General features: G+C 33.0%; 1 protein-coding gene across 2 annotated transcripts in view; it reads left to right on the forward strand.

Annotated features, from left to right (window-relative positions):
* The window catches only part of PCDH15 (protocadherin related 15), a 775,879-nt gene that overhangs the window by 707,856 nt on the left and 45,812 nt on the right, over nt 1-22,211 (forward strand). For both annotated transcript variants that reach the window (XM_036026943.1, XM_036026942.1), the window contains exons 28-29: nt 1,624-1,839; nt 10,884-10,972. In XM_036026943.1, the coding sequence (XP_035882836.1) occupies nt 1,624-1,839; nt 10,884-10,972 (305 nt within the window). The remainder of the gene's footprint in view (nt 1-1,623; nt 1,840-10,883; nt 10,973-22,211) is intronic.

Here is a 22,211-nt window from a genome sequence, read left to right on the forward strand (position 1 = left end):
TTTTCTTTGTTCTTTTTTCCTGTTAAGTAATAATATGGTCTTATGTTGAAATCTAATTAACATTTCTCTAATGCCAAAACTAAGCTGTGCCTTTATGTAATCCATACCCATCATCTCAAGCAATGAGCTGGCAGTTAGAGCTTGTCCTATTCTAAAGTTGCGAATTTTAGCTTCTTAGAAAATTCAAGAAATATTTTATTCTTAAGTGAAATATCTAAATTGTTTAAATTACCTTGACTAACAGGTGAGTAGAGTTTTCCTGAAATGTTTTACTGGTTAAACACATATATCAAATTGAAAGCTAGGGAGTCAGACTATGCTGTACCTTAATACACATTTATATTGTTTACTAGTATTGTCATTATTTTTATCCCAACTTCACTACTTACTATGCAGACTTTGGCTATATAACATACATGTAAATTTAATTAAAATTAAACCAAATTAAATTTCAGTTCCTTAGTCATATTAGCCTCATTTCAAATACTCGATAGTCATGTGCATTCAGTGGCTACTGTGTTAGATGGAGCATAAAACATTTTCAGAAACTTTCATTGGACAACACTAATATATTATTAATACAATAATATGTTTCTCAGCAAATTTATTAAATAATAATATTTTTGTAGAATTCTTAGCTTTGTGATGGCAAATCATAAGTATTTAATGTGTGTTATTTAATCATATCATTGGTTAAAGTAAGAATAACCAGATAACAAATAATGATAAAAACATAGAGATTACATATTTAGTATCATGAATAGTGTATATATAGCTTGGTATAAATTCACTAAGACTCTGTCAATCATTTTACTTCCAAATATTTCACTATAAAACAATTCTCAGATTGTCCTTGTGAAAAATCTCCCTGAAGTAGAAATTTATGTATGTGTGCAACTTAATTTTAAACACACGCAAACATATAACATGTTCTAAGCAACTATTTACCTTTTAAATATTCTAAATGTTAAGAAACTGTAACCTGTAACTGTAAGTGACTACTACCAGGAACAAATCTGGTTAATTAGGGTAGGGAATAATGAAAAGAAGAACTTGGGTTAGTATTGTAACCCTCTCTAATTGTTATATGGTGTTTACTAATTAGAATATTTATGTGTCTCTGGTTTTACTGGTTGAATGTTCTGGATTTCAATTTGCTTTACTATCATTAGAGATATTTTACTGCCTTTTTTTATTTTTGCCCTTTTAGGAAATGGGTTAGATTAAAAAAAAAAAAAAACACAAACACATGTATGGCTTTACACAAGAAAATGGTTAAACAATGAATCCTTTCCTTAAGCCAATTTGGATTATAGCCCAGAGCTGAACCCATCTGTCATACAATCAAAACACTTGATCCATCGAGTGAACTCTGTTAGTGTCTATATCATTTTACTCACACTTCAGTAGTTATTATTTTAATGATAACCATTCAATACTGTGGACATAAAGTCTACAAGTCTACCTAAAAAATCCAGAAAAAATAGACTTTGAGGAGGGCTTTTCTATTTTTTTGTATTATTATTACAGAAGGAACATTGGTCTTACATACAGAAATAAACCCTTCAATAAGGGTCATTTTTTTCTAGTCATTTATAACCTGTGGTTTTTTTTTCCTCTTAGGCTACTGATAAAGATACTGGCAATTATAGTGCCATGGCATATAGACTTATAATCCCACCAATCAAAGAAGAAAAAGAAGGATTTGTAATCGATACATATTCAGGGCTTATCAAAACTGCTATGCTCTTCCATAATATGAGGAGGTCCTACTTCAAGTTTCAAGTCATCGCAACTGACGACTATGGGAAAGGACTAAGCGGCAAAGCAGATGTACTTGTAAGTAAATAAATCTTCATGTAAGGGGTATATGCCATACTAGACTGGAGTCAGATTTTTCAACTGATAGAACTTTTAAATTTATTTGAAATAGGCTTTCTAAAATACAAATGTGATTAATTTTCATCTGGATTGTTGATAGCTATAGTTTAGGATATAAAATATATACATATAAGTTGCTGATTTTTTGACATTTGAGAAATACATCCCATGTTTTATATATGATTGTGACAACAATGTCATTAGCATTGGATTTCTTTTTGGTCTGTAGATCTTCAGTATATATTAAGCTGGAACTACTTCAAATTTTAAAATGCTTTATAGAGATAAGCTGTAGAAATTAAAGTAATGTATTATTATTTAAATTACATTTAGGCCTTCTGTAATTAAGAAAACAAAAGGAAATAGTTTGGAGCAAGTTCATGTTCCAATGGATGTTTATTTGTTTTACCAAAAGTCCCATTGATGGCGTTAATGATCTGTGACTGTTATATTTGACTTCAGTCAATAATATCACTTATCTTTTTCTTCATAAGCTCAGTGGTAAATTATTCCCAAGGGCAATTTGCTACTAACATTTATTCAAAATATTGAATAAATGTTAGTAGCAAATATTGAACACCAGTGCATATATTCCATGGAATCTCTATCATTATTTGGACATTTCTGTGATGAATCTAGTAAAAATTATAAGAATAATTATTATTGGAAATATTATCACTTAAAAATAGAATCAAGTATAATTTTCATTTTTGTTCTTTACATCTTATTAAACTTTCATTTTTTATGGTTTTCATCATTTAGTTCCCTGGAGAAATTTAACCTTAATATATATGCAGACATCAATGATATTTTTTTTGAGATAATGGTGAAGACCAATCACCATGATTGCATGGGCCAGAACATTTTCATTTATAACAATAAAGCTGCATAGAATAAACAAAGGCCAATCTAGGTCAAGAGTTTTTGACATAGAAGATATTAAGGTTGACATAGATTTTTAATCCAATTAATACTTGTAAACATTATGGAAAATAATATTATTTCTCTTTCGGTTATTTAAGGTATGCACATTGTGGTATTTTAAGGCTAAAAGATAAGTATAATTAAGGTATAATTAAAATATTATAAAAATAAATGTAACTATACAGGTTATATATGTTATATACATGCACATAAGCAAGGTGAAGTTTATGGGATTTGTATCTGACCTCTATAAACTCTTGTGTGGAAATTATGAAGTATATCTTTTAAATTATCCAAAATATACTGAGAAGAATTAAATTCAAAATAATCATAATGGTCTGTATTTACACATCACCATTTATAAATATAAATCCCAGCAAATGCTACTTGTAAGATCTGAAATCCTTTATGTCAAGAAAAAGGAGATATAAAGAGAAATAAAACTTATGCAGAGGGACAACAATGCACCAAAACCAAGAAGGAAGAGAATGATGGTGGGTCTGAGTAGCTGATAGATACTCAGTTTGGAAGATTGAGAGAAGGAAAAAGAATAAGAGACAGGGCTGAAGACTGAAGTAGCTGATCCATGTAAAAGCTGTAAAATTATTATTAAAATTATCAGAACTTTTGCCTAAAAGCAACCAGAAATCATTTATATTGTAAATTTTTAGCAAGGGTGGCAAAGATAAGATTTTCAATTTAGATAAAACCTTCTTGCTTGATATAAATCTGGTTCTCCTGTGAGGATGCTACTTCTTCTGCCTTCCAAAATAATGGTTCTTGTGTTCTGTTCTTCATTTGTTTCTCACAGTCTTAATAATACTACTGGCAAAGTAGGATTCTCAGTGTACTGCATTGCTACTTCTAGATGTTTCCTCCTTCCTAAGAATCCATTCTTGATTCTCAAAATCTGACTCTGTCCCTCACTCACTGCCTCACAACATTGCTGTGATCACCCAAATCTTTGGTCAATTCCAAACATATTTCAGTGAGGACAGCTCTTGAGTTACTAATTCCTCTATCCTAATTTTTGACAATTTTGCTATATGCAGAGATGAATCTTCCAGTATCCTGAGCTCACTATTTCCTTCAATGCCTTTCCTCTAATGGCTTTACTGTCCACACTATTACAACCACTTAACGACCAGAGTTATTTTAGCCATTACCAATTACTGCAACCCCTCTATAAACTCCATTCCAAACCTTCCACTCTTTGACAGTAATATTGAATGCTTTCAGCTAGCTCCAGCACTCATTTGTTCTCCTTGGGCCTTTAATTCGTTTAGCCTGCTATATTTTTACCCTTCCTCTAACCCCATGTTCTCTTTCCTGCTTACCAGTTTTGTAGTGCATTATCAATTATTACAAGCACTAAATCACATAAAAATTCAACTCCTTTGCCATTTCTTCCAACATCATACTCACTTAGCAAAACCATAACTCTAGTTAATTGCAACTTTCTCCTTTCTCCTATGCTTAATATGTCTGCAAAACATATGCAATTGTATAATTAGTCTTGCTTTAAATTAGTGATGAAATCCCCCAAGTGACCTCTTATATTGTCCAGTGACCACATATTTCCTGGTTCATTTGCACTCCTCCTCTCCTAAAAGAATGTCTCTTACAGTCTTCAACATCTCCTCAATCTCACTAATTAATTGCCTAATTAATTGGCAACATATTTCACTGAAAGATAAAATTAAGGCATTTAGAAGGATACTTCTACAGTTCCTGTCACTATCTACCTACCTATCAGGATTTACACTGATATCCTTTGCCTTATTTCCTGTTTTTTAGATGAATTCTCTATGCATTTATCTGGAGTCATTACCTCCACCTATGCAACAGATCCAAATCCCACTCGCCAACTCCAGAACATTGTTTCAACAACTCTCCCATTGCTTACATACATCATTATTATCAGTCTCCCTTCCTTTGTTTGATTATTCCCATAACCACCCATGATCATGCTTTTATGTCTTTTTATGTTCGAAAATAATATAAAATATTTTTACCCATATCTCCTTCTAGCTGCCACTCTATTATATTCCTTTTTCAAGAAAAGCCATCCATTATCACAGTTGACCAGTTTTTCACCATTTAATTGCTTTAAAGCTCTCTCTAATCATAATGTGACTTCTAACACTTATTTAAACTTATTAAGTCAACATCAATTGCTTCTTGTTACTAAACAGCCTAGTAATTTCAGTCTTCTTATTTGAACCTTAAGTAGCACTTGACTGCTTACTTTTACTAGGCTTGGAGGCCATTTTTCTCTATTGGTCATCTTTACCTCACTATTTATTCATTCTTAGTTCTTTTGCTGGTTCAGTTTCTTCTCCTGACCTTTTAGTATTGATGTTTCTTAGGGCTCAGACATTAATTCTTTTTTATGTTTGTACTCATTGACTCAATAAACTCATTCAGTCCCATAACTTTAAAATATTATCTATATACTGAAACATTAAATTTATATCTTCACCCCAAAGCTCATTTCTAAATAGTGGATTCATATATCTATTTGTGCATGTATTAGTTGCATGTGAATATCTAATGAAGATATCTATTTAATGTTTCCCAAACTGAACTCCCCTTCCTTATCGCATTTCTTTTACGTATAGCCTTACTAGCTTCACCTAATGACTAAATCATCTTTGAGTTCCCTAGGCCCAAAATTTTTTGATTCCTTTTTATTCTAAACCACACATTCAAATCCCTTAGTAAATAATTTTTGTTACTATATAGGTATAATATATATTATGTATGTAAATATTATATATATATATATATATATATATATATATATATATATATATATATATATAAACTGCACAGTTTTCAACATTCTACTGTTACAACTTGGTGGAAACCACCATCATATTTTACCTATATCATTGTATAAGCTCATTATTTGCCCTTGTGTTCCTACTCTTGCTTCACTAAAGTCTGGTTTTAATATAATAGCCTGTGATTTTAATGTAATCCAGGTCCTGTGATTTCCTAGCTCAAAAAATTCTAATATCACACTAATTTACTCAAGGAATTTTTCAAGTCATTATATAAGACTATGAGGCCCTCCATAATTTGGCATCCAACATCCTCATCTTCTACTCTTCTCCCTCTAATTCACTCAAACCCAATAATATTGGCCCAGTTGATTTTCTTCAAACAGGCAGACATGCTCTTAGAGATTTTGCAGTGACTCTGCCCAGAATGCTTCTCCAAATGTTGTACCATGGTGTAGTATCAAAGAATACACATTCACCTCACAAGGCTCTTAAAATACCTCTTACTTTTCAAAGTGAGATTGCACTAGAAACCATTTAAGAGAGACAATGACCAGTCCATAAAAGAAATGATGAAGGTCTCTAGAGCTTTAGAGGGCCTCTTGAGGGTCCAGTTTGTTAGCTATTTGTCATATGTAGCTACTGAGCACTTGAAGTGTGGCTAGATTGCATTAAGATGTATGACAAGTATACAATACACACTGGATTTCAAAGTCAGCATGAAAAATGTTGACTACATGTTGCAATGATAGCATAGTGAATATACAGGGTTAATGTATTGTTGAATTAATTTCACTTTTTGTCTTTTTTATTTGGGGTACCAGAAAATTTAAAATTATATATCTGGTATGTATTTGTGGCTCAAATTATATTTCTATTGAACAATACTGTCTAAGTTATGTGGGAACAAATGGAAGAAAAAAGAAAAAGAAAATGTTTATGATGAAGAATTAAAAGAAAGAGGTAAAATATGTAAATTGACAATCTTGTTTTACAAATCTGTGCTCCACAAATGTTACTTGTCACAAGTGTATTTTTGTGGCAGACTTTCCTACAAGTCAACAAGACAAGTGTTTGGCTTGCTGCCTGCTGAGCAGCCCAGCACCAAGGAATGAACCAAAGTCCCACACAGTAACTACACTATTCACTCAGCTTTTATTGAGTGCAGGTTTACTCAAAGTAGAACATCAACATACATTAATATCCTTTCACACTCTAACAATCTAAGAGAAATATCACACACACACAGAGCAACCAATGGGGGATAACAAACTTGAGTCCCAGAGTCTCAGTCTGCAGGTCCAGGAGACAACACGGTGGCCAATGGAGTTGTCAGCATCTTGCAAGGAAGGATCTCCAGAGCCAGTTGGGCAGTAGGGCAGACGAAGTCCTCAGTCCAGCAGGGCAAAGCCTCTGATAGCCAATGCCAAGGGAGATCAGTGTGGCATAGTGCAGTACTCTGGTATGTGGAGCTCATTGTGGGTCTTTTGATAAATGCCTTGGCACCCCTAATGGCAAGTGAGGAATTTCCCCAGGAGCCTATCTGTGGGTGGTTTCACTCTGCAAACACACCTGTTCTAATACCATGTGCAGATATCTTAAGTGTGTCTCCTTGCCAGACGTGTCCCTCTGACTTAGGTAGTTTCCCTCTTGAATCAAAGTGTCATGGTGGACTGGCAGCCATTTTGATTGATGTGTGTGACTCCACTTCATTTTATATACTTTATGGTATTGTGATTGGACCAATGTCATTTTATTGGTCCTGCTCTCCACATTATTTCTCTTTTTCATTTTTTTTTACCATGCATAGAAAACAAAGTTTGACTCCCACCGTGATAAGGAATATTTACTTAAAATCTTTCATTAGTAAACAATACCCAGAGAATGAGATTAAGTAATTTCATAAGAAGAATATTTAAGGTTTGGTACAATAACTGATATGATTTCTGGAATTATTTGAATAGAGGCTATACTGGGATAAGTAATATAAATAATATCTAGAATTTCAAATATCTTGGCTATAGACTATAGGGAGAAAGCAAAATTCAGGGGTGTAGGATTTCTTTGAAAAAATCAAAATTAAACTGTAATAGCTTATTCTTCATTTGCATAACAAAATGTGGTAACAATTCTACATAAATTATATACTAATACTTTTAAAAGATTTAAATCTTAAATGTAACTTCTAGCAGTCTAAGGCAACTACTTTTGGAGTTAAATACAGTAAGACTGTATTGTTTTATCCAAATTAGAAATATGTTATTTTTATATCTTAAAAATACAAAAGTAAGCTTTCAAAGGTTATTAAAAACAGAAAATCTTTTAGATAAACTCTAAGATATTATATATGAAGAGGATCTTAAATCTAACTTATTCTGTTGATTTTAGACAGAATTTAGCCCCCTAAGCTCATTAACAAATTAAAATTCCTTTTGAATAAGTAAGTATCCTGAGAAATGACTGACTGTCCGTTAAAAGGCAAATATAGAGTACTATAACTGCCAGACACAATTTTGCTTCCAAAGTAGGTTCCTAACACCTGAATTGACTGCATTCCTGTAAATAAGCTCCCACCATCTCAGAACATATTTCTATATAGGGAAATTCTATTATTTTCCTGAACCCATATGTAACTAACATTTTAGTTTTTAATTGTCCTATAATTAGTACAGCTAGTAAGAACCTAACAACCACATGTAATAAATAACTGTTTTTTTGTCATGGTAGACTATATAAAAAAAGTTCAAAATTTCAGGGTTTCTAAAAAACAAATTTTATTTTCCTCTCACATGACAGCAATGAGATTGTATGTCGGTTGGGTGATGCACTTGACAGCTTTCCTGCAAATGGAGAAACAGGGACTCAATTTCCTTCCAAGATATGTTTTTGTCCTTATCTATGGCTTCTTTATTTGGATAGAAATGAAGAAAGAAGGGAAAAGTTCACTCATGGAAAAGACTTAAGCTTATTTTATTCCTGTCACTAACTTTGCATCTGTCAGAACTCCACCATATGGTTCAATCAAACTGTAAAGTATGTTGAGGAATCTGTTCTTGTTGACATAACACTCTGTGACTACTCTTTGTTCTAGGGTATTTGCTTTCGATCATAAATTTTTATTTTATTTTATTTTATTGTATTTTATTGTATTTTATTGTGTTTGTTTTATTTTACATTTTCTGATCCAGTGTTGAAAGAAAGGGCAAAAAAATAAGGAGGAAAGAAGATAACGAAGAAAAAGATGGAGGGAGGAAGGACTAGCAATAGGAAGGAGGAAGAAAAAGAGAATAATTTTTTTAAAGATTTTATTTGTTTATCTTTAGAGAAGGAAGGGAGAGAGAAAGAGAGAGATGAGAAACAACAATGTGCTGTTGCTGGGGGTCATGGCCTGCAACCCAGGCATGTACCCTGACTGGGAATCGAACCTGCGACACTTTGGTTTGCAGCCCACACTCAATCCACTGAGCTACGCCAGCCAGGCAATGAAAAAGAGAATAATTTTATCAGTATCACATGCAGTTTTCTAAGAGGTTTTGTCCATGTATTTGTACTACTAAAATTAAAAACAAACAAATAAAACAAAACATAATTCTATGTAACTCCTGTCTCTCTTTCTACTCAGGACCAATAAGAAGAGTAAAAGTTACACAAAAACTGTGATAATCCCCTTTTATAATGAAGTTAGGTGATTGTGTTGTGTGTGTGTGTGTGTGGTGTGAAGACACAACAAGATTCCTGTACATGTTTAAGGAGAATTTAAACATTTGATCCCAGACACCTATAATGAGTTAGAGATATATAGTTGTAACTGCCAATGTTAAACTGATTGCTCACAGATGGAAATAAGACAGATGTCTGATTAATATATGCTGCAGAGCATAAATTACTGAGCTCAAAGAATGGTTTGTAAGATTGCTAATTCATTGTGATATTTCATAGTAGTCTAGATTTATCTTCTCTTGAAACATGAAGGATCCAGCAAATCTGGACATGTTTTCCCATATGGTAATATTCACTAGGGATGAGTTAGTTAGTTGACCTCTTTAGATGAGTTGTAGGCTCTCTGATTTGTCACAGTTCCACATCTCCTAGTATTTCCATAATTTTGGCTACTTCACTCATTTCGGTTACCTGAGTTTAGGTCTGGTCTCTGAAGACACTGAGTTTGTGACTCCTGATAGGGCATCTATGAGTCATTGTACGCAGACAACTTAGAGCCTATATCTAAAATACTTGCAGTATGAAATTATTCCCTAGTATAAATTGTGTTCAGATATGTGGTTTTAAATATACCTAATCCAGAGTATTTGATTCATGGTTCTGGTACACATGCATTTACACAACTTGAATTTTGTTGAATGTATATTCAGGATAATATGTGATTTGACTTTACATTTTTATATCCATATTGAGTAATAAAAAAGAACACATGTTTTGGAGTCAGACAGTCTGAGCTAGTAGGTTCCATGTTATTAAATGTCTCTTTGGCTTTTTACTTTTGTTATTTAAAATTCAGTAATAGCCGTAAGTACCTGATATAGTGGTTGTTAGAATTAAATGAGTTAGAGTCTATGGAGTATTGAAGATAAAAATAAACTGTATACTGTAAGCAGGGAATAAATGCTTTTATTTTTATTGTATTTTTCTAAATGAGAACAAAGAAAAACTCTATATATTTTAAATGAATAGGGTTGAATTCATCAAGAGCTGTTTTTAAAATTCATTTTTACCCCATAGGTAAACATATATTTATATGTATGCATGTGTGTGTGTATGTATATGTATGTGTATATATATGTATATATCAACACAGACATAAAATTGGCTCAAAGCAAACATAATACTGTATATGATAATTTTATGGAATGAATTATTCTGACTAGCCATATTACAGATTCTTAATCACAATGAATAAATGATTTCTTGAGATTTATAAAATCTAGAGTCTGCATTTTTCATTTTCCTGAGTCTTCTTAAATAACCCAACAACAAACAAAAACACCTTATTTTATGTCCTAGTGAATAATCAAGAAAGCAAAGCAAACAAACACACAATCAACAACAGTTGAGATCACTTAGGATTCTGTAACTTCCAAGTAAACAACTAATGGTCTGTCATTCTCAACATGTCCCAACATCTAGTGAAAATTATGTGACTAAAAATCATTTATCACTAAATTTAAAAAAATGGGAAACTACTGTGTAAAATGCATAGTAGAGAAGAAATAATAATGTTTTTAATTATAGAAATATTAATGAGTAAAAGCCAAACAATTTTTTTTCATCTTTCAGGTCTCTGTTGTCAATCAGCTGGACATGCAAGTCATTGTTTCTAATGTGCCTCCCACTCTGGTGGAAAAAAAGATAGAAGAGCTTACAGAGTAATGTACTTTTGTTTACTTATACATGTACTTTCATGCAGCTAGTAGATTAGGTCATTTTAATTATTATAATGTTCATATTAAATATATATTTAACATACTGTCATAACAGTTTAGCTTGCTGTTTTCCTGAAATAAGCATTTTATTTGAAATATGTGAAGAGTCTGAGAGTGCTTTCAAATAGAAATGAAAATTAGATGTGAGAAAATCTTATTCTTTCAGGATGCTTTGATTGATGCATCAACATAATCTCAACTGCAGCATATAAGATAAGTCATAGCATTAATTATTTGAGTACATAGCTTGATTTTGTGGCTCCAAATTATTCAAATAGCTCAATATCTAAGCAATCCAGCTAGTGCAGGGAATGCTATTTCTCAGAGTGATATATCTAGGTGGCTAAAGCTTATTTTTCAAAAACCAAGTGACTAGTTCTAAAAGATATATATATTTAATTATTCTAAAATATATATCATGCCCTTCTGCCTTTGAACAGTACACACTGAACTAACATTGTTGACTCAAAGTTGTAATTATTTATTAAGCTGCAGCTCTTTAATATTCTGAATGCTATTAAGGGTTATTAAAATGTCTTTACTATTTCACTCTTATCTACCCTAACCTAACTTGCCATCATTTCATGATTTTTATATTAGTATTTATTTATTATTGTGTCTTCTATTGAGTTTAGGTTGACAGACGTCAATTGTCACTGTCAATTTTCCTCTCTCTAATAAAATATCTCCCCCTTGTAAGTTGCCAGAAGAAGCTTCAGATAGATAGCTGAACTTTTAGTAATTATGTTTCAAATAAAATACAATGGATGTTGATTAAGGCATAAGTGATTCCCTTTTAATGAAGCACATGTTATATAACAATTATTTTTCAATATTTTATAAAATTGAAACTTTGGATGTCACATAAAATGTCCTATGAATGCCATGGCCAGTATGGGTAGGCTGGTTTGAACATCCTATAACATTACATTCATTACATTCATCCTATTCATTACATTCTATAACCAAAGGGTTCTGGTTTGATTCCTGGCCAGGGGACATAACTAGATTGTGGGTTCCATGCCAGTTGGGGTGTGTACAGAAGGCAATTAATCAATGCTCTGTCTCATATTGATATTTCTCTCTTTCCCTTCTCCTGTCCCTTTCTCTATCTCTAAAAGAAATAATGAGAAAATGTCTGGGTGAGGATTTTTAAAAATGTCCTATGAATGAGGTGATTATCAACATTTATGCATGGTAATATCAATAACAGTGTCTTGTTTTCCTCTGCAGATGTGGTTTATATATACTTTATCTTTACCAAATAATAGCTGAACACACCCTTAAGTTTTAGAGTTATGCTTCTTTTTTAGCTGTTTTAATGTCATATATTGGGGTAGGCTTTCTTTGATTACACTATCCAAAATGAGAACATTTTCTTCAACCTCTAATGCAGCAATTTTCATTTGGTGTACCACAAGAATTTTTAAAACATGCAATACCAGACTATTTAGTCAGGACCACTGACCTTCCCCTTAGATTGTGAAGAAAAATGACAAGAGCCAATACAGCAATAGCTGTTTGGTGTAAGTGAATAAAAATTATACCTATTTTTGTCAGATCAGATATATATATATGTTTTGGTGTGCCATAGAATTTTAGTAATTAGTTTATATGTATCATGAGATGAAAAAGGTTGAAAATTGCTGTTCTCGCCCTTCATTCTCAATTTTTCAAAGTGTTACCTAATATTTTTATTATATTTCAATTTCCCACTGGAATATGAACTCCATGAGGCTAAGTGATCCATTTTTCACTACTATAATTCCAGTTATATAATAAGCAGTCAGTGCATTTTACAGAATAAAAATTTTGTACAAGCAAAATCATAATGCCCCTTTCAACATTGAGATAATTTATAAAAACTGAAAATGAAAACATAAAAGTATAATTTCATAGCAATTTATATGATTTATTTCTTTTAAGTAGATATAAAGATAGGAATGAGAAAAATCAGACAACTTTCATGTCTTGAGACCCTTGAGATCTTTTATAAGATCTTTGACTTCACATAACATTTGTTTTGAAACATGAGTTTGGGCATATAATTTAATGTTTCCCAGATTCAGTTTCACCATATTAATAAGAGTTAATAAAACTTATAGGACTGTGTTGAAGACTAAATGATATCAGCCACCTCAGACAATGGAAACCCATGAACATTTAATGAATAATAGATATTATATAAAAATGAAGTTAGCAGCCCAAAGTTAGTAGGGTAAGAGAGAGGCCAGAGTTTTGCACTTTCTGCTCAAAGAGCAGGTGCAGTAGTAATGGAACTCGGATTATGGCTTCAGACACACAAGTTGGAATCCTATTATAGCTGTGTGATTTCTGAGCAAGTTATTTAACACATAAGGCCACACTTCCTCATCTTGGATATTGAAATAAGGATGTCAAGCCTGTGTTGCTTTTAATATAATTAAATGTCAATTTTCTGGTGAAGTAAGCATGTCAGGCACAAAACTGATTTCTTTCGGTAAATTTTTAAAAACTTCAATTACATTAGAGGTTCTTAAACTTGAAATAATGTAAGAGAAGTACTATTTCATATAGGATGATAGAGGAAAACCTTTCTATTAAGCTGAAATCTGAGCAGAAACCTGAAGGAGATGAGGGAGAAAGTCATGTGGTGATGTGCGTGTATGTGTAATGGGGTGATGGGCTGGAGGAAGTGATCTCCCAGAGAGAAAACTGGAGATGTGAAAATGCCAGCATTAGGAGCATGCTTGTGACATCAAGAATATAGGTATCAAGGTGGGGAATGAGTTACTTAATACATTTTAGGCCCCTGAAAGATTTAACACTTTGTGTAAGAAGGTCCTTACAACTATATGTCTAATATAGTAGTCACTAGTCCCATGTGGTTATTGCGTGCTTGAAAAGTAGCAGGTTCAGATGAAAGATGTTCTAAGTACAGTGTAAAATATGCACCAGCTTTCTAAGACAACACAAAAAAAGTAAAATATCTCATTAATATTTTATACGGATTACATATTGAACTGATCATTTTGGATATAATGAGTTGAATATATTAAACTTAACATGACCGTTTTGTTTTTAATGTAAGTATTAGGAAATTTGAATTTACAACTGTAACTTGCATTGTATTTATTTTGAACAGTGTGGCCTTAGACATTTTGCACAGAGATACCACTGTGGCTTGCATTTTGAAAGGGTGTTGAGTTGGAGAATTAGGTGACCAGGCATGAGTCTGTAGCAATAGTCCAGGACAGAGATCATTGTGGTTTGGGCTGGTGGTAGGGGTGTAGATAGGAATGAGTGATTAGACTAAGGATATATTTTTTAAGGTACACCTACAAAATTTATTATGGGGATGTATGATAATAGGTAAGAAACAATAATGACTCTTAGGCTTGTGTCTAAGCAAATGGACAACATAAAAGTAGTTACTTCACTTAGCCACTGAAGAATTTGATAAGATTATGCATATGAAAGTAATAGTATTCTGTTCATGGAAAAGACTGACTTTATTTAGGAGTAAATGGTTCATATCAGATGCCCTGATGTCATCTGCCTCTCACACCATCATCTACTTATTTCCCAGTTTGGCAATGAAATCAAACTTCATTATCTTCTCCCCACAGCCACTTTCTTACCCATACATTAAGGTTATTTCCTTTCGTCTATTTATTCCACATGAACTGAGCACATTACACACATCAGGTATGACACCAGACTATCAAAACAGTGAAAACCTTTAAAATATATATAAGCCTACATGGAACATAGGAAATATATTATTGTACCTGAGAGTTTCTTTAATTGGGTAGTTTTTATTATCTGATGTGTTCTAAATTAAATTGCTATAAATGTTGCTAATCATATGCCAATTTTCTTTAAGTGTACTTAACACAAAGATGTAGTTGAACAAGTTACCAATAGAAACTAGCCATAAATGACCTAATTTCTATCAGATAATGAAATACTTTCATTTCTATAGTACTTTTGAAAATATCAATTTTTTTTTGTAATTGACAAATAGCTGTACAATAAATTGAAACTATTCAAAAATAAAACACTGACTCAATACAAAGTATGCCGACAGTAGGTTCACAGTTATGAGTATGCAAAATGCTTTATCCTTCTACTATTATGTATTAATTATCATATTATTTTCCATACCCACAGCTATAAGCCTACTTCTGCCCCACTTTTATAAAATAAAATCCTACTTTTTTAAATATTTAAGTATAATTTATGAGTCTTTTAAAAAGATAAATGTGATTTAGTGTTATTCCAAGGTTTGGTGATTTGTTATTTTGACACAAAGGGAATTCATCTGTTGTTGTTCTGAAATTCTACTTTGGGGATTTATTTTGGTAAAGAAGGAGAAGTAAATTGCCCTCCTCACAAGAAAAATACTCATTTTCATTTCATTATGTTCTTGTTACTAAGAAGTAATAATTTTATACAAAGTACCAGTACATTGTCTCTTAGCATTATTTTAACTTATGATTTGAGCCACATATTTTATATTTTTAAAGATGTTATGTATTTATTTTTAGAGAGAGGGGAAGGGAAGGAGAAAGAGATGGAGAGAAACTCAATGTGTGGTTGCTTCTTGTATACCTCCTACTGGGAACCTGGCCACAACCCAGGCATGTGCCTTGTCTGGGAATCCAACCGGCAGTCCTTTGATTTGCAGGCTTGCACTCAATCCACTGAGCTATGCTAGACAGGGCATGTGCCACATATTTTAGAATAATTTGAATAAATGCTTATTCATATCTGATAGAGAAAGGATTAATTTATACAGGTATAGTCTATCCTGTGATTTGGGGTAAGTAGTTATTCATATTATGAAGTAAAATTCATTAATAAAAATAATTAGATTGCCCTGGCTGGTGTAGCTCAGTGGATTGAGCATGGGCTGTGAACCAAAGGGTCGCTAGTTCAATTCCCAGTCAGGGCACATGCCTGGGTTGCAGGCCAGGTCCCCAGTGGGGGGCACACGAAAAGCAACTACACATTGATGTTTCTCTCCCTCTATCTCCTTCCCTTCCCCTCTCTCTGGGAAGGAAGGAAGGAAGGAAGGAAGGAAGGAAGGAAGGAAGGAAGGGAGGAAGGGTTTTTAAAAAAACAATGAAATTATTTTCCAAGCTTCTTATAACACTTATCTTTTCATTAAAAGATAACTGTGAAAATACAAGTAGAGAAATTAGAGTGAGGAACAGAAAAGAGTAGAGTGTTATATCTCTGCTTTACTTTTTCCCAAATATCACTTCAAATAGAAAATAACTAGAAAGCAGATTCAGGATAAAAATAAGATTGTGATATATAGTTCCATTAAAACATTTAAATCATAGTTACTTTATAAGATTTCCAAAATATACATTGGGCATTTATTCCTTTCAAAATTCTTCTATCATATTCTTTTATGTTTTATGGTCCAAAAGTTTTGCCAAATAGAATAGATTATTTGTTATAATACATCCCAACCTAAGATGTAAGGTAAATATATTATTTTCTTGTACAACCAGCCACTTAATTCAAAAACCCAATCACCGAGAGCCAATTCCTTTATTCTCTTAATTATATTTATAGTTCCTTTTTTAAATTTCTCCAGTTTATATGCAATTTATCTCTGTGCTTCTGTTTTTTAACATGAGAAATGAATTCAACCTCATGTTTATATAAGAATATTCCATTTGTATCTGTAGCAATACCAATGGTATTTTAGAGACATTCACTTATGTCTTAGCTGTATTAGGTACTAAATTTAATTATTGTTTAATGTTCTACCTCATTCAAAGAGTATTTGTCAGATTCATACATAAACCAAGGTAAAATACCTTGAACATGAATCATAAAAATATAGCAAATAAAATAGAAACAAATTAAATGAGTCAGAGCGAGGCTAATAATAGGGGTGCTAAAAGTGCCCTCCATATTTCAAAAGTAGTTTTCATCATTTTAAAGGTGAAGAGAAAGAAACAAACAAACAAGAACAGAATTAGTTACAAAATTTAAAAAAGAATCATTTCTGGTGGAAAGGCAGAACTATTTCTCAGTTAAATGCCAGATTGTAGGAAAATGTTTTTATTCACAGAGCGTTCTTCTAATGTCATGAAAAAAATGTACCATGGTATCAAAAGCATTACTTAGCATATGGTCTGTGTAAAGTCTCCAAGGGTCTATACTAATAGATGAAATAAGTTCAGAGTATGAGGAAAGACTGTATTGCATATCCCTTTGGCCATCGGCAAAACCTATTGATTCATTTAGCCAGGCTTTTGAAAAAATATTGACAAGTACTTAGGTACTCCCTATATTACTAACTAAATATAAACCAATTTCCTAGAACAAAAGGCTAAACAGAGTGTACAATAATAAAATCTGAGTAGTAGTTTCTATAACCACCACAACAAATATCTTACATCTATGGCACTTTTATTTGATGGGTTTTGTGCAATTAATTAGAGTTAGCCAATTAAGTTCTTACAAAGACCCTTGGAGGTAGGTCTGATTACTTTCCTCATTGTACAGATGAGTTCTCTAGAACTCTGAGAGGTGGAATAATTTCCACAAAGACACAGATAGCAGTGGTATAGGTTTACTTTGAATCTATATCTATGGGCCAGCAGTAGGCTGGGTTCCTAAACACTCCCTCTGTTAATATTTTAGGAGGCAAACCTAATTAAAAATCCAACCTATCTTTTCTTGGGAGTGAGTTGAGCACACAATGCCAGAAAATCTCATCAAATAGTAATTTTAGTTTGGCTGCTGTAATAATTGTAGTGTGAAAAATATCTACAATACTATTTCAGTTAAAGCTCTACATCTAATTTTTTAGAAGACGATTTCTTATTGAAAGTAATTGAAGATACATGTAAAGGTAACTAGATAAAGTGATGGTGTAAATTAAAGTTCAGGGGTATCTGCCAAAAATACCTTGGTTTGAGAATAGATTAGTTAACTGAAACCAGTTATATATCGGTACCCTTAGTTTGGGATTTTAAAAAATAAAAGGTTTTGCATAGAAAAAAAAGTATGTTTCAGTTAAATGTTCCTTTCGAGATTTATCTAAGAAAAGCATTTAAATAAACAATGTCTGAACTGGATATTAATTAACATGTGCCAGCACATTCAAACATGTTTTATATACATATATTTATATATAAATATATATAACAAACACATATAGCACATAAACATAAATATTTTGACATATAAATATATACATATAAAGTACACTATATGTTAATTATATTAACATATTTCCTTAGAAGTATAGTTATTAAAACTTTTTTAAAGATACCATAATAATGTATTATTAAATATTATAAGTTATAGATCTTTTAAACTAAAGTGGGACAATAAACTCTAAATGAAATTTTATTTTTTAAATTATTACAATTATTATACTGATTCATTTGCACTGTGTTTGCATCTTAGAAAATTAATCAAGTGCAGTTCTTTGTTTTGAAAGTTTGCCATAATCAACTTTCATTCTGGTATGTATTTTAATGAATTACTTGTATTTTATATTTATATATTGCTTCCAAGAATTTAGATTCCAGGCCAATTTAAACACCTGGGTTTTTCTATAATACAGATTCTTATCAAATTCTACCATGACCAACTCGCATCTTTAAACGGAATGCAAAATATATGATCAATAGAATTTCAAAGAGCCTAGTAGGACCAATTAGAGTAGGACTAGGAAAATGGGACGGATGTTGCTACCATGAGAGAATTAGAAACATGATTTGGGCTTTGGTACAACTGGATCTTCAAATTAAATATGCATTGTACTAGTTCTATTCTGCAAAAAATCAACTCCAGCCAGCTTCAGCAAAAGGAAATGTATCCGACTTTTCAGAGAAGACAATATTAACAAAAAATGGAAAAACAGATGGGGACATTGTCAAGAACAAGGGCGGCTGCAGAGGCCTGGGAAACAATGGCAGCTATAGGTGGGTATACAATTTCTGTCTGGTGGAAATATTGCACCTCCAGGACAGGAGTTCCAACCATTTAAAAATCTCAGGTCTTCCACTCAAGAATCAAATTCTGGAGAGAGATATGAAATGGCCTGGTCTGAGTCTACCACAGCCTTTGATGGCATAAGATGATGGCAACACAGGGCCACTGATTAAAGTCCTAGCAGATGTGATCGTTGGAGGCAGGCTAATTCTTTCAATTAGGGAAAGAGCATACATGCTTTGCAGCCAAAAAGCAACAAAATTCGCTCGTGAAATTGAGGTATTAATGCTTTTTTAAAAATCAATGCCTTCTTTCTGTCGATCTTATGAGGATTAAATACAATTTTTGTGGTGTAGAGAGCACAATCCCAAGCACAGAACTATCCAGGAAGGAAAGAACTGATCAGGAAAGAAATGAGTGCTGTGGCCTCTATCTGCCAATGAGTTGGCAGGACACAGTGACATTTCATCACAAAGTGGAAAGTGAAGACTTGATTAGGACTTCTTGTTAGTATTTGTTATTTTTAATTGCAGAAAAAATACTTTTAGAACTTATTTATTTTACAGTTTGTTAGAACAAGTTTTAATATAATTAAGTAGTGCTGACCAGAATTCACACTGATTAACTGAGAGAAAAGCAACTTATGCAATTGGAAATTTTGAAACTTCACGGCTGATTCACTGTGGGAACAGGAAATCAAGGAAAGGGAATAATGAATAATCTTACGTTTTATATGTGTAGTTTGCTAAAAAATCTGCATATTTCTTGCTTCAGGAGGTAATAGCTCATCTGCCTGTGCCCTCTGGCCAAAAATTGCATGAGTGGGGTTCTGCAGTAAAGAAAGAAATTATTTTATTAGAATTGGACCATCTGAAGCCAGTCCAGCTCATGCACTGAAATACTCAACTTCCCAACTCACAAATGTTACAGGTTATATAGGAGAAAATCACAAGACACGTAGGTTAGGGGTTCAGGGTCCTATTAGGAGCTGATTGGTCAGAGGTGACAGAAAGGTAATAAAGTCTTTCTTCAGGTCTTGAGGACAACTCTGAGATCAGGTCCTGTGTCCAAAACTGGTTTCAAGGAGGCCATCCCACTTTAGGGCTCAGGAGCTGAAACATAATTTAGATCAAAATGTTCTCTTTAGCCTGCCGGGGTCAGAAGCAGACTACCGCTGCTGCAGGGGTCTGAAACGGTGAGATATTGAGGTCAGGTCAGGGAAGTGTGCTTAGAGAGAGAAGGCAACAATGTAAAACTACATTGTAAATCAAATCAGAATTTTGAGAAACCTTGGTTTCCCTAGGAGCATGGGAAACAATTTCCTTTAACAGTCTATTTGTAACATGTGTCAAATAAAAACAAATCTGAATTTAGAAGAAAAGAAACTTTACTTAAAAGATTATTTTGGGGCACAAATAGGGGAGGAACTAATGCACTAGGTGGAGGAAGACTATTATAATACAGCACACTGTAAAACTTTTTGACCAAAAGAGCACAGCAAGTGAAAGTTGTGCTCTTTTACCGGACTTCTTTTGGTCAGGAAAAGCCAGGTAAAAACCTTTTCTGGCTTTTTTTTTTTTTTTTTTTTTTGATAGGGAGGAGTAAACAAGGCTAAAAAGAACCTGTGTGGGGGAGGAGGATGATCAGACAGCGGATAGAGAATGTGTTACCTTGACCCCAGCCTCTCACAGGAGAGGCCTTTTAGGAAGGGTGGTATGCCTTTGCCTCAGGCTGAGGGTGAGTCAAAATTCAGGGCTTTGAGGAAGGACGGAGACTTAACCAGTGTTTGGTCAAAAAGGATTTTGTTCTGATTGATCTGTGATGACAAAACAATCCAGTTTATCACCTATATTGTAACGAATTTGCAGCATCTGGGCCTGGCTTTGTGCTAGGTAAACAAAGGGGCCTCCAGGAGTCTTTGAGCCTTATCTGAGCTGGGGAGGAGAATGGCCATTTGGAGTAGGCAGTTTCTGGGAACATAGCAGGGTGGGGGGACTTCCTAACCCTGCTATTTTCCAGGATCACAAGGCTTAGGTAAAGTTCAATATTGCCCTGTGTAAAAGGAGGTGTAAATACATATTTTATATTTTTAGGAATGTAATTAGTCAAACATACTTTAATACATATTTGTTGTGTGCCCAGGTAGTATTACTCTATTAAAGGTGTTAAAATATTATGCATTTTATGTCAGATATTAAGCCACTGAGCAATAATGATAGGATAAAATGTAAGCCCTATCACGATCATAATCCAATACAGAACCTTAGATTGTTTTTTATATTTTTATTATTTTAATATTAAGTGCATCTCCAAATTGTTCTTCTATAAATCCAATTTGAGAAGGATAGAAGGAGACTAAAAGGTTGTAGAATAAAATCACTCAGAGCACTATTAGCACAAGCTTTTATTTGAAAATACAAGGCTTGGGAAAGAAGGCATAATGTCTTATGGGGCTTTAGTAGATGATTGGTTGAAAAGTTAAGCTAGTTTTTAGAACTGAAGGCTTTTTTATTTTTTTGGCATTCGCAGACACTATTTGGTTAGTCAAGGGAATCAATGGGGTTCAGGGGAGCAGATAGGAGCCAAGGTCATGTGCAAGTGAGGTAACACCTGTCGGGACTAGGATAGTGCGGGCCACAAAATTCTCAATGCTCACAGAATTTTGCAGAATATTGTATTTAATAAACGTCTCTATTGTTATTATTATTACTTGTGCATTGGAATGGAATGCATTTTTCTCCAAATTATAGACCTCAAGTTTCATCACACAGTGTTTACGGTACCTAGTGGTCATGTATAAGCTCTGCTTTTCTTGAGATGTTAGCCAGGTTTAACACCACATTTTTTAACAGTGTGATGGCAACACGGTCACCATAAAAATTTTTCTTATGTGCAAAACACTGGGCTTCACAAAGAAAAATTCAGATAGTTCAAGGTAACTGAGATGAAGCAGAGAAGGTATTTGTGCTCCATATTCAATACAAAAGATGACAGAAGCAGCCTGAATTCTGAAGAGATGTTACCCTCTTTTAAGAGCCACTCATGCCTAAATACACACTTCAAGGAAGGTTATAAAGCATCATAAGTTGATCTCTAAGTTTTAGTCTATCCTTCATAACAGAGAATAATCTGTCAAAGTTGAGCCATTTTAAAATGTAGAACAAAAAACACTTATCCAGATCAACAATTAATTAATATAAATATTTGTCCAGTTGAACATTGTATTTCTTGG

This window comes from Phyllostomus discolor, chromosome 5 (genome assembly GCF_004126475.2).
Source record: "Phyllostomus discolor isolate MPI-MPIP mPhyDis1 chromosome 5, mPhyDis1.pri.v3, whole genome shotgun sequence".
NCBI classification, from domain to species: domain Eukaryota; kingdom Metazoa; phylum Chordata; class Mammalia; order Chiroptera; family Phyllostomidae; genus Phyllostomus; species Phyllostomus discolor.